Below are 17,663 nucleotides of genomic sequence, written 5' to 3'. Positions count from 1 at the left end.
CTGGTTGGATTCTGACTGGTGGGGAAACACCCCCTGACTGGATTCTGACTGGTGGGGAAACACCCCCTGGTTGGATTCTGACTGGTGGGGAAACACCCCCTGGCTGGATTCTGACTAGGGGGGAAACACCCCCTGGTTGGATTCTGACTGGTGGGGAAACACCCCCTGGCTGGATTCTGACTGGTGGGGAAACACCCCCTGGTTGGATTCTGACTGGTGGGGAAACACCCCCTGGTTGGATTCTGACTGGTGGGGAAACACCCCCTGGCTGGATTCTGACTGGTGGAGAAATACCCCCTGGTTGGATTCTGACTGGTGGGGAAACACCCCCTGGCTGGATTCTGACTGGTGGAGAAACACCCCCTGGCTGGATTCTGACTAGGGGGGAAACACCCCCTGGTTGGATTCTGACTAGGGGGGAAACACCCCCTGGCTGGATTCTGACTGGTGGGGAAACACCCCCTGGCTGGATTCTGACTGGTGGGGAAACACCTCCTGGTTGGATTCTGACTGGTGGGGAAACACCCCCTGGCTGGATTCTGACTGGTGGGGAAACACCCCCTGGTTAGATTCTGACTGGTGGGGAAACACCCCCTGGTTGGATTCTGACTGGTGGGGAAACACCCCCTGGTTGGATTCTGACTGGTGGAGAAACACCCCCTGGCTGGATTCTGACTGGTGGGGAAACACCCCCTGGCTGGATTCTGACTGGTGGGGAAACACCCCCTGGCTGGATTCTGACTGGTGGGGAAACACCCCCTGGTTGGATTCTGACTGGTGGAGAAACACCCCCTGGTTGGATTCTGAGCGGAGGGGAAACACCCCCTGGCTGGATTCTGACTGGTGGAGAAACACCCCCTGGTTGGATTCTGACTGGGTGGGAAACACCCCCTGGCTGGATTCTGACTGGTGGGAAACACCCCCTGGTTGGATTCTGACTGGTGGAGAAACACCCCCTGGATGGATTCAGACTGGTGGGTAAACACCCCCTGGCTGGATTCTGACTGGTGGGGAAACACCCCCTGGTTGGATTCTGACTGGTGGGGAAAAACCCCCTGGTTGGATTCTGACTGGTGGGGAAACACCCCCTGGTTGGATTCTGACTGGTGGGGAAACACCCCCTGGCTGGATTCTGACTGGTGGAGAAACACCCCCTGGCTGGATTCTGACTGGTGGGAAACACCCCGTGGATGGATTCTGACTGGTGGGGAAACACCCCCTGGCTGGATTCTGACTGGTGGGGAAACACCCCCTGGTTGGATTCTGACTGGTGGGGAAACACCCCCTGGCTGGATTCTGACTAGGGGGGAAACACCCCCTGGCTGGATTCTGACTGGTGGGGAAACACCCCCTGGTTGGATTCTGACTGGTGGGGAAACACCCCCTGGTTGGATTCTGACTGGTGGGGAAACACCCCCTGGCTGGATTCTGACTGGTGGAGAAATACCCCCTGGTTGGATTCTGACTGGTGGGGAAACACCCCCTGGCTGGATTCTGACTGGTGGAGAAACACCCCCTGGCTGGATTCTGACTAGGGGGGAAACACCCCCTGGTTGGATTCTGACTAGGGGGGAAACACCCCCTGGCTGGATTCTGACTGGTGGGGAAACACCCCCTGGTTGGATTCTGACTAGGGGGGAAACACCCCCTTGGATGGATTCTGACTGGTGGGAAACACCCCCTGGATGGATTCTGACTAGGGGGGAAACACCCCCTGGTTGGATTCTGACTAGGGGGGAAACACCCCCTGGTTGTATTCTGACTAGGGGGGAAACACCCCCTGGTTGGATTCTGACTAGGGGGGAAACACCCCCTGGCTGGATTCTGACTGGTGGGGAAACACCCCCTGGTTGGATTCTGACTGGTGGGAAACACCCCCTGGCTGGATTCTGACTGGTGGGGAAACACCCCCTGGCTGGATTCTGACTGGTGGGGAAACATCCCCTGGTTGGATTCTGACTGGTGGGGAAACACCCCCTGGATGGATTCAGACTGGTGGGTAAACACCCCCTGGCTGGATTCTGACTGGTGGGGAAACACCCCCTGGTTGGATTCTGACTGGTGGGGAAAAACCCCCTGGTTGGATTCTGACTGGTGGGGAAACACCCCCTGGTTGGATTCTGACTGGTGGGGAAACACCCCCTGGCTGGATTCTGACTGGTGGAGAAACACCCCCTGGCTGGATTCTGACTGGTGGGAAACACCCCGTGGATGGATTCTGACTGGTGGGGAAACACCCCCTGGCTGGATTCTGACTAAGGGGGAAACACCCCTTGGATGGATTCTGACTGGTGGGAAACACCCCCTGGATGGATTCTGACTGGTGGGGAAACACCCCCTGGCTGGATTCTGACTAGGGGGGAAACACCCCCTGGTTGGATTCTGACTGGTGGGGAAACACCCCCTGGCTGGATTCTGACTGGTGGGGAAACACCTCCTGGTTGGATTCTGACTGGTGGGGAAACACCCCCTGGCTGGATTCTGACTGGTGGGGAAAAACCTCCTGGTTGGATTCTGACTGGTGGGGAAACACCCCCTGGCTGGATTCTGACTGGTGGGGAAACACCCCCTGGCTGGATTCTGACTAGGGGGGAAACACCCCCTGGCTGGATTCTGACTGGTGGGGAAACACCCCCTGGTTGGATTCTGACTGGTGGGGAAACACCCCCTGACTGGATTCTGACTGGTGGGGAAACACCCCCTGGTTGGATTCTGACTGGTGGGGAAACACCCCCTGGCTGGATTCTGACTAGGGGGGAAACACCCCCTGGTTGGATTCTGACTGGTGGGGAAACACCCCCTGGCTGGATTCTGACTGGTGGGGAAACACCCCCTGGTTGGATTCTGACTGGTGGGGAAACACCCCCTGGTTGGATTCTGACTGGTGGGGAAACACCCCCTGGCTGGATTCTGACTGGTGGAGAAATACCCCCTGGTTGGATTCTGACTGGTGGGGAAACACCTCCTGGTTGGATTCTGACTGGTGGGGAAACACCCCCTGGCTGGATTCTGACTGGTGGGGAAACACCCCCTGGTTAGATTCTGACTGGTGGGGAAACACCCCCTGGCTGGATTCTGACTGGTGGAGAAACACCCCCTGGCTGGATTCTGACTAGGGGGGAAACACCCCCTGGTTGGATTCTGACTAGGGGGGAAACACCCCCTGGCTGGATTCTGACTGGTGGGGAAACACCCCCTGGTTGGATTCTGACTAGGGGGGAAACACCCCCTTGGATGGATTCTGACTGGTGGGAAACACCCCCTGGATGGATTCTGACTGGTGGGGAAACACCCCCTGGCTGGATTCTGACTAGGGGGGAAACACCCCCTGGTTGGATTCTGACTAGGGGGGAAACACCCCCTGGTTGGATTCTGACTAGGGGGGAAACACCCCCTGGTTGTATTCTGACTAGGGGGGAAACACCCCCTGGTTGGATTCTGACTAGGGGGGAAACACCCCCTGGCTGGATTCTGACTGGTGGGGAAACACCCCCTGGTTGGATTCTGACTGGTGGGAAACACCCCCTGGCTGGATTCTGACTGGTGGGGAAACACCCCCTGGCTGGATTCTGACTGGTGGGGAAACATCCCCTGGTTGGATTCTGACTGGTGGGGAAACACCCCCTGGTTGGATTCTGACTGGTGGGGAAACACCCCCTGGATGGATTCAGACTGGTGGGTAAACACCCCCTGGCTGGATTCTGACTGGTGGGGAAACACCCCCTGGTTGGATTCTGACTGGTGGGGAAAAACCCCCTGGTTGGATTCTGACTGGTGGGGAAACACCCCCTGGTTGGATTCTGACTGGTGGGGAAACACCCCCTGGCTGGATTCTGACTGGTGGAGAAACACCCCCTGGCTGGATTCTGACTGGTGGGAAACACCCCGTGGATGGATTCTGACTGGTGGGGAAACACCCCCTGGCTGGATTCTGACTAAGGGGGAAACACCCCTTGGATGGATTCTGACTGGTGGGAAACACCCCCTGGATGGATTCTGACTGGTGGGGAAACACCCCCTGGCTGGATTCTGACTAGGGGGGAAACACCCCCTGGTTGGATTCTGACTGGTGGGGAAACACCCCCTGGCTGGATTCTGACTGGTGGGGAAACACCTCCTGGTTGGATTCTGACTGGTGGGGAAACACCCCCTGGCTGGATTCTGACTGGTGGGGAAAAACCTCCTGGTTGGATTCTGACTGGTGGGGAAACACCCCCTGGCTGGATTCTGACTGGTGGGGAAACACCCCCTGGCTGGATTCTGACTAGGGGGGAAACACCCCCTGGCTGGATTCTGACTGGTGGGGAAACACCCCCTGGTTGGATTCTGACTGGTGGGGAAACACCCCCTGACTGGATTCTGACTGGTGGGGAAACACCCCCTGGTTGGATTCTGACTGGTGGGGAAACACCCCCTGGCTGGATTCTGACTAGGGGGGAAACACCCCCTGGTTGGATTCTGACTGGTGGGGAAACACCCCCTGGCTGGATTCTGACTGGTGGGGAAACACCCCCTGGTTGGATTCTGACTGGTGGGGAAACACCCCCTGGTTGGATTCTGACTGGTGGGGAAACACCCCCTGGCTGGATTCTGACTGGTGGAGAAATACCCCCTGGTTGGATTCTGACTGGTGGGGAAACACCCCCTGGCTGGATTCTGACTGGTGGAGAAACACCCCCTGGCTGGATTCTGACTAGGGGGGAAACACCCCCTGGTTGGATTCTGACTAGGGGGGAAACACCCCCTGGCTGGATTCTGACTGGTGGGGAAACACCCCCTGGCTGGATTCTGACTGGTGGGGAAACACCTCCTGGTTGGATTCTGACTGGTGGGGAAACACCCCCTGGCTGGATTCTGACTGGTGGGGAAACACCCCCTGGTTAGATTCTGACTGGTGGGGAAACACCCCCTGGTTGGATTCTGACTGGTGGGGAAACACCCCCTGGTTGGATTCTGACTGGTGGAGAAACACCCCCTGGCTGGATTCTGACTGGTGGGGAAACACCCCCTGGCTGGATTCTGACTGGTGGGGAAACACCCCCTGGCTGGATTCTGACTGGTGGGGAAACACCCCCTGGTTGGATTCTGACTGGTGGAGAAACACCCCCTGGTTGGATTCTGAGCGGAGGGGAAACACCCCCTGGCTGGATTCTGACTGGTGGAGAAACACCCCCTGGTTGGATTCTGACTGGGTGGGAAACACCCCCTGGCTGGATTCTGACTGGTGGGAAACACCCCCTGGTTGGATTCTGACTGGTGGAGAAACACCCCCTGGTTAGATTCTGACTGGTGGCGAAACACCCCCTGGCTGGATTCTGACTGGTGGGGAAACACCCCCTGGTTGGATTCTGACTGGTGCGGAAACACCCCCTGGTTGGATTCTGACTGGGGGGGAAACACCCCCTGGCTGGATTCTGACTGGTGGGAAACCCCCCCTGGTTGGATTCTGACTGGTGGGAAACATCCCCTGGTTGGATTCTGACTGGTGGGGAAACACCCCCTGGCTGGATTCTGACTGGTGGGGAAACACCCCCTGGCTGGATTCTGACTGGTGGGAAGCACAACCCCTGGTTGGATTCTGACTGGTGGGGAAACACCCCCTGGCTGGATTCTGAGTGGTGGGGAAACACCCCCTGGTTGGATTCTGACTGGTGGGGAAACACCCCCTGGTCACTGGCTTACTGGTGCTCTTTCATGCCGTCCCTGGGAGGGGTGCGTCACTTGAGTGGGTTGAGTTACTGACGTGATCTTCCTGTCTGGGTTGGCGCCCCCCCTTGGTTTGTGCTGTGGTGGAGATCTTTGTGGGCTATACTCGGCCTTGTCTCAGGATGGTAAGTTGGTGGTTGAAGATATCCCTCTAGTGGTGTGGGGGCTGTGCTTTGGCAAAGTGGGTGGGGTTATATCCTTCCTGTTTGGCCCTGTCCGGGGGTTTCTTCTGATGGGGCCACAGTGTCTCCTGACCCCTCCTGTCTCAGCCTCCAGTATTTATGCTGCAGTAGTTTATGTGTCGGGGGGCTATGGTCAGTTGGTTATACCTGGAGTACTTATCTTATCCAGTGTCCTGTGTGAATTTAAGTATGCTCTCTCTAATTCTCTCGTTCTCTCTTTCTTTCTCTCTCTCGGAGAACCTGAGCCCTAGGACCATACGTCACGGCAAACCGGGCATGATGACTCCTTGCTGTCCCCAGTCCGCCTGGCCTTGCTGCTATTCCAGTTTCAGCTGTTCTGCCTGCGGTTATGGAACCCCTACCTGTCCCAGACCTGCTGTTTTCAACTCTCAATGATCGGCTATGAAAAGCCAACTGATATTTATTCCTGATTATTATTTGACCATGCTTGTCATTTATGAACATTTTGAAAATCTTGGCTCTCTCTAATTCTCTCCTTCTCTCTTTCTTTCTCTCTCTCGGAGGACCTGAGCCCTAGGACCATACGTCACGGCAAACCGGGCATGATGACTCCTTGCTGTCCCCAGTCCGCCTGGCCTTGCTGCTATTCCAGTTTCAGCTGTTCTGCCTGCGGTTATGGAACCCCTACCTGTCCCAGACCTGCTATTTTCAACTCTTAATGATCGGCTATGAAAAGCCAACTGAAAATTATTCATGATTATTATTTGACCATGCTTGTCACTTATGAATATTTTGAACATCTTGGCATAGTTCTGTTATAATCTCCACCCGGCACAGCCAGAAGAGGACTGGCCACCCCTCATAGCCTGGTTCCTCTCTAGGTTTCTTCCTAGGTTTTGGCCTTTCTAGGGAGTTTTTCCTAGCCACTGTGCTTCTACACCTGCATTGCTTGCTGTTTGGGGTTTTAGGCTGGGTTTCTGTACAGCACTTCGAGATATTAGCTGATGTACGAAGGGCTATATAAAAAATAAACTTGATTCTGACTGGTGGGGAAACACCCCCTGGTTGGATTCTGACTGGTGGGGAAACACCCCCTGGTTGGATTCTGACTGGGGGGGAAACACCCCCTGGTTGGATTATGACTGGTGGGGAAAACACCCCCTGGTTGGATTCTGACTGGTGCAACCGACAGATCGGTCAGTAGGTCATCAGACAGATCGGTCAGAAGGTCATCAGTTCATTCTTCTCCAGCAAACGGTTCAGTACACTGGTAGAGCTGCAGATGGTTGTATCCCAAAGCGATATAGGCCTACAGTCATGCATATACTTGTATGAGTGGCCCCAGCAGGAATCGAACCCATAACCCTTTTGGTGTTGCAAGTGCCATGCTCTACAGACTGACACACACAGGACCAGCTATGAAGGAGACCCCAGTGCTCTAGTAGCATACAGTACAGGTACATCTGTCAACAATATAGTACACTACAGTTACATCTGTCAACAATATAGTACACTACAGTTACATCTGTCAACAATATAGTACACTACAGTTACATCTGTCAACAATATAGTACACTACAGTTACATCTGTCAACAATATAGTACACTACAGGTACAGCTGTCAACAATATAGTACAGTACAGTTACATCTGTCAACAATATAGTACACTACAGGTACATCTGTCAACAATATAGTACAGTACAGTTACATCTGTCAACAATATAGTACACTACAGGTACATCTGTCAACAATATAGTACACTACAGGTACATTTGTCAACAATATAGTACACTACAGGTACATTTGTCAACAATATAGTACACTACAGTTACAGCTGTCAACAATATAGTACACTACAGTTACATCTGTCAACAATATAGTACACTACAGTTACATCTGTCAACAATATAGTACACTACAGGTACATCTGTCAACAATATAGTAAGCTACAGGTACATCTGTCAACAATATAGTACACTACAGGTACAGCTCTCAACAATATAGTACACTACAGGTACATCTGTCAACAATATAGTACAATACAGGTACAGCTGTCAACAATATAGTACACTACAGGTACAGCTGTCAACAATATAGTACACTACAGGTACAGCTGTCAACAATATAGTACACTACAGTTACATCTGTCAACAATATAGTACACTACAGTTACAGCTGTCAACAATATAGTACAGTACAGGTACAGCTGTCAACAATATAGTACACTACAGGAACAGCTGTCAACAATATAGTACACTACAGGTACAGCTGTCAACAATATAGTACACTACAGTTACAGCTGTCAACAATATAGTACACTACAGGTACAGCTGTCAACAATATAGTACACTACAGGTACATCTGTCAACAATATAGTACACTACAGGTACATCTGTCAACAATATAGTACACTACAGGTACAGCTGTCAACAATATTACACTACAGGTACATCTGTCAACAATATAGTAAACTACAGGTACAGCTGTCAACAATATAGTACACTACAGGTACAGCTGTCAACAATATAGTACACCACAGGTACAGCTGTCAACAATATAGTACAGTACAGGTACAGCTGTCAACAATATAGTACACTACAGGTACATCTGTCAACAATATAGTACACTACAGGTACAGCTGTCAACAATATAGTACACTACAGGTACAGCTGTCAACAATATAGTACACCACAGGTACATCTGTCAACAATATAGTACACCACAGGTACAGCTGTCAACAACATAGTACATTACAGGTACATCTGTCAACAATATAGTACACTACAGGTACATCTGTCAACAATATAGTACATTACAGGTACATCTGTCAACAATATAGTACAGTACAGTTACATCTGTCAACAATATAGTACACTATAGGTACAGCTGTCAACAATATAGTACAGTACAGGTACAGCTGTCAACAATATAGTACACTACAGGTACATCTGTCAACAATATAGTACACTACAGGTACAGCTGTCAACAATATAGTACACTACAGGTACAGCTGTCAACAATATAGTACACCACAGGTACATCTGTCAACAATATAGTACACCACAGGTACATCTGTCAACAATATAGTACACTACAGGTACAGCTGTCAACAACATAGTACATTACAGGTACATCTGTCAACAATATAGTACACTACAGGTACATCTGTCAACAATATAGTACATTACAGGTACATCTGTCAACAATATAGTACAGTACAGTTACATCTGTCAACAATATAGTACACTATAGGTACAGCTGTCAACAATATAGTACACTACAGGTACAGCTGTCAACAATATAGTACACTACAGGTACAGCTGTCAACAATATAGTACACTACAGGTACAGCTGTCAACAATATAGTACACTACAGGTATATCTGTCAACAATATAGTACACTACAGTTACAGCTGTCAACAATATAGTACACTACAGGTACAGCTGTCAACAATATAGTACACTACAGGTACATATGTCAACAATATAGTACACTACAGGTACAGCTGTCAACAATATAGTACACTACAGGTACATCTGTCAACAATATAGTACACTACAGGTACATCTGTCAACAATATAGTACATTACAGGTACATCTGTCAACAATATAGTACAGTACAGTTACATCTGTCAACAATATAGTACACTATAGGTACAGCTGTCAACAATATAGTACAGTACAGGTACAGCTGTCAACAATATAGTACACTACAGGTACATCTGTCAACAATATAGTACACTACAGGTACAGCTGTCAACAATATAGTACACTACAGGTACAGCTGTCAACAATATAGTACACCACAGGTACATCTGTCAACAATATAGTACACCACAGGTACATCTGTCAACAATATAGTACACTACAGGTACAGCTGTCAACAACATAGTACATTACAGGTACATCTGTCAACAATATAGTACACTACAGGTACATCTGTCAACAATATAGTACATTACAGGTACATCTGTCAACAATATAGTACAGTACAGTTACATCTGTCAACAATATAGTACACTATAGGTACAGCTGTCAACAATATAGTACACTACAGGTACAGCTGTCAACAATATAGTACACTACAGGTACAGCTGTCAACAATATAGTACACTACAGGTACAGCTGTCAACAATATAGTACACTACAGGTATATCTGTCAACAATATAGTACACTACAGTTACAGCTGTCAACAATATAGTACACTACAGGTACAGCTGTCAACAATATAGTACACTACAGGTACATCTGTCAACAATATAGTACACTACAGGTACAGCTGTCAACAATATAGTACACTACAGGTACATCTGTCAACAATATAGTACACTACAGGTACAGCTGTCAACAATATAGTACACTACAGGTACAGCTGTCAACAATATAGTACACTACAGGTACAGCTGTCAACAATATAGTACACTACAGGTAAATCTGTCAACAATATAGTACACTACAGGTACAGCTGTCAACAATATAGTACACTACAGGTACATCTGTCAACAATATAGTACACCACAGGTACATCTGTCAACAATATAGTACACTACAGTTACAGCTGTCAACAATATAGTACACTACAGGTACATCTGTCAACAATATAGTGCACTACAGGTACAGCTGTCAACAATATAGTACACTACAGGTATATCTGTCAACAATATAGTACACTACAGGTACAGCTGTCAACAATATAGTACACCACAGGTACATCTGTCAACAATATAGTACACTACAGGTACAGCTGTCAACAATATAGTACACTACAGGTACAGCTGTCAACAATATAGTACACTACAGGTACAGCTGTCAACAATATAGTACACTACAGTTACATCTGTCAACAATATAGTACATTACAGGTACATCTGTCAACAATATAGTACACTACAGTTAGAGCTGTCAACAATATAGTACACTACAGTTACAGCTGTCAACAATATAGTACACTACAGTTACAGCTGTCAACAATATAGTACACTACAGTTACAGCTGTCAACAATATAGTACACTACAGGTACAGCTGTCAACAATATAGTACACTACAGGTACAGCTGTCAACAATATAGTACACCACAGTTACATCTGTCAACAATATAGTACACTACAGGTACATCTGTCAACAATATAGTACATTACAGGTACATCTGTCAACAATATAGTACACCACAGTTATATCTGTCAACAATATAGTACATTACAGTTAGAGCTGTGTCCATTCTGTTGCAGACTCACCTCATTGCAATAGTGCTTCTGCACAGTCAGTGCTATATTCTCCAGAAAACAGACAGCCAGAGCGTGCATCAGCATTAGGAAAACAAAAGCAGTAGGATTAGCAGAAGAGGTTACTTAAGGACCATGCGTGATGAGTTGCATGCAACTCACCAGCCTGGTCTCATAGACTAGACTTTTATATAGTAAAGATAAATCCGGGACACTCAAATCAGTACGATATGTTCCCTTCTTCTCCTCTCCTCTCCCCCTCTGCTCCTCTCCTCTCCCCCTCTGCTCCCCTCTCCTCCTCTCCTCTCCCCCTCTGCTCCTCTCCTCCTCTCCTCTCCTCTCCCCCTCTGCTCCCCTCTCCTCCTCTCCTCTCCCCCTCTGCTCCTCTCCTCTGCTCCTCTCCTCTCCCCCTCTGCTCCTCTCCTCTCCCCCTCCTCTCCTCTCCCCCTCCTCTCCTCTCCCCCTCTGCTCCTCTCCTCTCCCCCTCTGCTCCTCTCCCCCTCTGCTCCTCTCCTCTTCCCCTCTGCTCCTCTCCTCTCCTCCTCTGCTCCTCTCCTCTCCTCCTCTGCTCCTCTCCTCTCCCCCTCTGCTCCTCTCCTCTTCCCCTCTGCTCCTCTCCTCTCCTGCTCCTCTCCTCTCCTCCTCTGCTCCTCTCCTCTCCCCCTCTGCTCCTCTCCTATCCCCCTCTGCTCCTCTTCCTCTCCTCTCCCCCTCTGCTCCTCTCCTCTCCTCTTCCCCTCCTCTCCTCTCCCCCTCTGCTCCTCTCCTCTTCCCCTCTGCTCCTCTCCTCTCCTCTCCTCTTCCCCTCCTCTCCTCTCTTCTTCCTCTCTGCTCCTCCATGACCTGTGTGAGTTAACACTTCCGCTCTCAAAAATAACACGGTCTGTGTAGCAGGTAGAATGGCAAAGCAACGTGACGCGTATAGTGGAAGTGTTAACCCACGGAGGTCAGACGATGACGGCAATGCAAAAACAACTAAAGCTACTGTATATCTATGGTTGCACAATTCTGGTAACTTTCTCACAAAATGTCATTTGGGGGGTCACGGTTGGATGATTCCTGAAACCAGGAGGGAATTAGCAGGAAATCTGGGACTCCGTCTTCCAGAATTTTTGGAAAACCTGGGAATTTTACAACCCTACACACAGGTGAAAGAGTGTCAGCGTAAACAACTCTAATACTACTGGTAGTATGAACAATACAAGAGCACTAAACCCCCCCTCCAAACAAATATCAAGATTCTCATCTATTCTAAATAAAGGCTGACACCATCCGCAAACACACCGTCCACAAACACACCATCCGCAAACACACTGTCCACAAACACACCATCCACAAACACACCGTCTAGAAACACACCATCCACAAACACACCATCCGCAAACACACTGTCCACAAACACACTGTCCACAAACACACCATCCGCAAACACACTGTCCACAAACACACCATCTACAAACACACCATCTACAAACACACCATCTACAAACACACCCTCTACAAACACACCGTCCGCAAACACACCCCTTTACAAACACAGCATCCGCAAACACACCATCTACAAACACACCATCTACAAACACACCCTCTACAAACACACCGTCCGCAAACACACCCCTTTACAAACACAGCATCCGCAAACACACCATCTACAAACACACCCTTCTACAAACACAACATCCACAAACACACCCTTCCACAAACACACCATCCACAAACACACCCTCTACAAACACACCCTCTACAAACACACCATCCACAAACACACCGTCCACAAACACACCGTCCACAAACACACCATCCACAAACACACCCTCTACAAACACACCGTCTACAAACATACGAAACATCATTCTGAATTCATGACAGGCAAATAAACACAGTAATACACATTTGTGGCCTATCCTGTCGGCAGTCATCCTGGCATGTCCTCTTGCCCTACAGGCAAATACATTTCAAATATACATATACATCATTCATTACCATAACTAAAATGGCCGATCCCAATCCCACCCCATCAACCATCCGACCAATCCCACCCCATCAACCATCCGACCAATCCCACCCCATCAACCATCCGACCAATCCCACCCCATCAACCATCCGACCAATCCCATCCCATCAACCATCCGACCAATCCCACCCCATCAAGCATCCGAACAATCCCACCCCATCAACCATCCGACCAATCCCACCCCATCAACCATCCGACCAATCCCACCCCATCAACCATCCGACCAATCCCACCCCATCAACCAACCGAACCGATCCCACCCCTTTTGTAAATAAAGTACTGATCTTACCAGTTCATGTCAGGCAACTAAACGTAAAACAGAAATACACAGCATATACACATTCATCACCACTGCTAAAATGGCCGACCTTGTCCCACCAACCTCCTTTCCTCCACCAATAAAGCCTTTCTCTTCCAAATCGTTTAAATGTAAAGAATACACAGCAGACCAACCCCCACATAATGTTGTCTCCGGGCTGGACAACAATCGATGGCTGGACAATCAATCAATCAATCAATCGGTCTATAAATCAAACTAAAGTAGATAGTCTTACCAGGTCTCGTCGTTCCTGAACTCCAGTTCTCCGTAGGTGTCCTCAAAGTCCTCCCCTCCTCCCTTGGCGATCCCCTCCATGGTACGATATGGCACGATGACCGTTCCCCTCGCCCCCGAAGTCCTCAGCACCTTCACCTCCATTACGCCCACGCTCTCACTCACGTGACACGTGTCGGTCTCGAAGGTGAATATCCCGGCGTGGTCGTCGTCCAGGATGGTAACTGTGGCGACGGCAGGGAACCCCAGCAGGGCTTTGGGGTATGGGAGAGAGTTCGGAGACAGTAGTGTCTCGTCCTCGTCAGACTCCAAGACGCGCACGTTGCTGAGACGCACGAAGAAGTGCTCGTCCTCCTCGAAGATGTCGTCGTCGATGATGCCGATGCTGATCTCCTTGACGAACTCGCCGGGCTTGAACACCACCGTACCCTCGGTGAACTCGTAGTCTGCGCCTGCGTTGGCTGAGCCGTCCTCCGTCTTGTAGTCAACATAGATGGTCTTCGCCATATCGCCGCCCTTCCTGGAGATGGCCAGCAGGGCGGCGCCGCAGTTTTCCAGGCACTGGTACACGGCGGGTTCGAAGGCGATCCGTGACACGTACTCCTCGACTTCCTCCCCTACCACACACACTTCCTGTACGCTGGCGCTCCTCTTGGTCTGCTCCGCCACGTGCTTCTTCAGGATGTTCCCGGCGCCCGTCATCATGCGCGTGGCCTGGATGCGGTAGAAGGCTCGGCTCTTCTGCTGGTGGGACAAGGCGTAGTAGTTAGCCATCTCTACCAGCTGGTCCATCTCCTTCTCTGGGTGTTTCTGCTTCAGGTCCTTCAGGATCCGGATCATATCCCGCCGAGACTCGTCCACTTCTTTCCCCTCGATCAGGCTGATGAGGTTATGGGCGGCGCCTCCGTCGTGGGCGAAGTGTGAGTTGACCATCTTGCCGCCGCCGTCCATCATCTCGATGCCCTTGGAGCGCTCGTGCTCGGTCTCGATGATGACGCCGCGGTGGTTGTCGGCGCGGTACTTCTTGTGCATGAACTTGTAGAAGAGGAGACGTCGGTCGGCTAGCCAGGCCAGGATGACACAGATGGGGAAGAAGGCCAGGGTTAGCAGCCCCTCCCATATCTGGACCACGTTGGGACTGAACACCGCCAGGATCATGTAGAGCCAGATGTAGGCGAAGATACTCCACGCCGCCGTCACAAAGAACACTCTGAGATGTTTCACCTTCCTCGTCTCTCCCTCGGGGATCACAGACACACACAGGCCGATGATCACGAACATGTTGAAGGCAGCGCTGCCGACGATCGTAGACGGCCCCAGCTCGCCAGCTACAAAGTCGTGTCCGCAGACTTCGATGACAGACAGCAGGATCTCAGGGGTACTAGAACCCAGGGCCATAAGGGTCAGGTTGGAGACCGTCTCGTTCCAGACTCTGATGGTAGCGGTGGTGGTCTCTCCGTTAGCTCTCTTGATAATGATCTCCTTCTCCTGGGAGGTGATGACCTCGATGGCCGCCATGAAGCGGTCCGCTATGATGGACACTCCCAGGAACATGTAGATCATAGCTACAAAGTAGACGATGACTCGGGCCATCTTATCCCCCATGGAGGGGTCCTCAGGGTACCAGATGGGCAGGACAATTCCTGGCTTGCACCTGGACGAGCCCTCGGAGCAGGTGGCATTGTGGGAGTCTGTGGTGGCGGGGCTGGGGGTGGTGCGATCGCCCTCTGCGCACAGGACGGCAGCGGCCACAGAGAGCAGGCCCAACCAGAGGCATGCTGGGTAGGAGGACGACGACCCCGTCCTGATCCCTTGCCCCAGCCTCGTCAGCCTCGGCCTGAAGCGCTCCATCCACCCTCGGGGGTCCTGGGGGTCCTTACCACACTGACGAGCCCTCTGGGATCCAGCACTGGGCTGTCGTTGATACCTCACAACACCTGGAAAGAGAGAGAGAGAGAGAGAGAGAGAGAGAGAGAGAGAGAGAGAGAGAGAGAGAGAGAGAGAGAGAGAGAGAGAGAGAGAGAGAGATAGAGACAGAGAGAGAGAGACAGAGAGAGAGAGATGAAGACAGCGAGAGAGAGAGAGAGACAGAGATGAAGACAGAGAGAGAGACAGAGAGAGAGACAGAGAGAAAGAGAGACAGAGAGAGAGACAGAGAGAGACAGTGAGAGAGAGAGACAGAGAGAGACAGTGAGAGAGAGAGAGAGAGAGAGAGAGAGAGAGACAGATTTAGACAGCGAGACAGAGAGAGAGACATACAGAGACAGAGACAGAGAGAGAGATACAGAGACAGAGACAGAGATGGAGAGAGAGAGAGAGAGAGAGAGAGAGAGAGAGAGAGAGAGAGAGAGAGAGATACAGAGAGAGAGAGAGAGATACAGAGACAGAGAGAGAGAGAGAGAGAGAGAGAGAGAGAGAGAGAGAGAGAGAGAGATTAGACATAACATCAACAGAAGACAACAACAGTCCACTCTGTACTTGGCTACAATACACCTGACAGAGATTAGACATATAATATAGAAACAAGACGACAGCCGACTCTGTGCTTCCACCTATCAGAGAGAACAGAACACAACAGACTGCGAGACATCAACAACAAGTCCATCAGGAAATAGCCTTTTGAAAACCATAATATTGAGGCAATACTATTGGTTGTACACTGAGAATACCAAACACTAGGAACACCTTCCTAGTGGGGGGGGGGGGGGGGGGGGGCAAGGGACGCGTTCCAGCGTTCCACAGGGATGGTTCTTGACAGGTACACAGTTATTGACATAAACCGGTGCGTCTGGCACCTACTACCAAACCCCGTTCAAAGGCACATACATGTCTTGTCTTACATATTCACCCTCTGAATGACACACACACACACACACAATCCATGTCTCAAGGCTTAAAAATCCTTCTTTAACCTGTCACCTCCCCTTTCATCTACACTGATTTGAAGTGGATTTAACAGGTGACATCAATAAGGGATCAAAGCGTTCACCTGGTCAGTCTATGACATGGAAAGAGCAGGTGTTCTTAATGTTTTGTCTACTCAGTGTATATGGAAATACGTTATTTATTTTTATTTATTTTTTTACCGTTATTTTACCAGGTAAGTTGACTGAGAACACGTTCTCATTTGCAGCAACGACCTGGGGAATAGTTACAGGGGAGAGGAGGGGGATGAATGAGCCAATTGTAAACTGGGGATTATTAGGTGACCGTGATGGTTGAGGGCCAGATTGGGAATTTAGCCAGGACACCGGGGTTAACACCCCTACTCTTACGATAAGTGCCATGGGATCTTTAATGACCTCAGAGAGTCAGGACACCCGTTTAACGTCCCATCCGAAAGACGGCACCCTACACAGAGCAGTGTCCCCAATCACTGCCCTGGGGTATTGGGATCTTTGTTTAGACCAGAGGAAAGAGTGCCTCCTACTGGCCCTCCAACACCACTTCCAGCAGCACCTGGTCTCCCATCCAGGGACTGACCAGGACCAACCCTGCTTAGCTTCAGAAGCAAGCCAGCAGTGGTATGCAGGGTGGTATGCTGCTGGCAGCATATACTGTTACCTAAGAGGTCAGCAGGGCATTTTTCTGGGCTACAGCTCAAGTCATGCAAATAAATGTGTACATTTCCCAGATGGAGAAATAGGCCCATGGTGTCAGCAGCTGAAGGCATTCGCAGGAAACTATTTCATCTAGAAAAGTCTAAGCCGTTGGGGGTGGGGGTGGTTCGACTAAGCTAACATATGGAATTGTTTTAAGATAGTCATACCATGAATCATTAAGCTATTTGATTAGGAATTGTAGGACCCCTTTAGATATCAAAAAAATATTTAAAAACATTTTGTGATAAAATATTGAATTTGGCCTTTACAACTATAGCCTATAGAAACGACATTCATAAATGGCAACAAAAAAAAAGACAACAACAAAAAAGAATCATAAGGAATCAGGTTTTAAAGTGTCTGAACTACAGTATATCTAGGAGATATAAGAAAACTCAGGATATATTTTTTTATTTTAT

At 49.9% G+C, this 17,663-nt stretch overlaps 1 protein-coding gene across 3 annotated transcripts in view; it reads right to left on the bottom strand.

Annotated features, from left to right (window-relative positions):
• Window positions 1-17,663, bottom strand: part of slc8a3 (solute carrier family 8 member 3) — a 269,298-nt gene that overhangs the window by 238,715 nt on the left and 12,920 nt on the right. For all 3 annotated transcript variants that reach the window (XM_071366854.1, XM_071366857.1, XM_071366855.1), the window contains exon 2: window positions 13,644-15,579. In XM_071366854.1, the coding sequence (XP_071222955.1) occupies window positions 13,644-15,493 (1,850 nt within the window). In that variant the 5' untranslated portion in view covers window positions 15,494-15,579. The remainder of the gene's footprint in view (window positions 1-13,643; window positions 15,580-17,663) is intronic.

Source organism: Salvelinus alpinus, chromosome 25, assembly GCF_045679555.1.
Source record: "Salvelinus alpinus chromosome 25, SLU_Salpinus.1, whole genome shotgun sequence".
NCBI lineage: Eukaryota > Metazoa > Chordata > Actinopteri > Salmoniformes > Salmonidae > Salvelinus > Salvelinus alpinus.
This window is presented reverse-complemented; position numbering and strand designations above follow the sequence as displayed.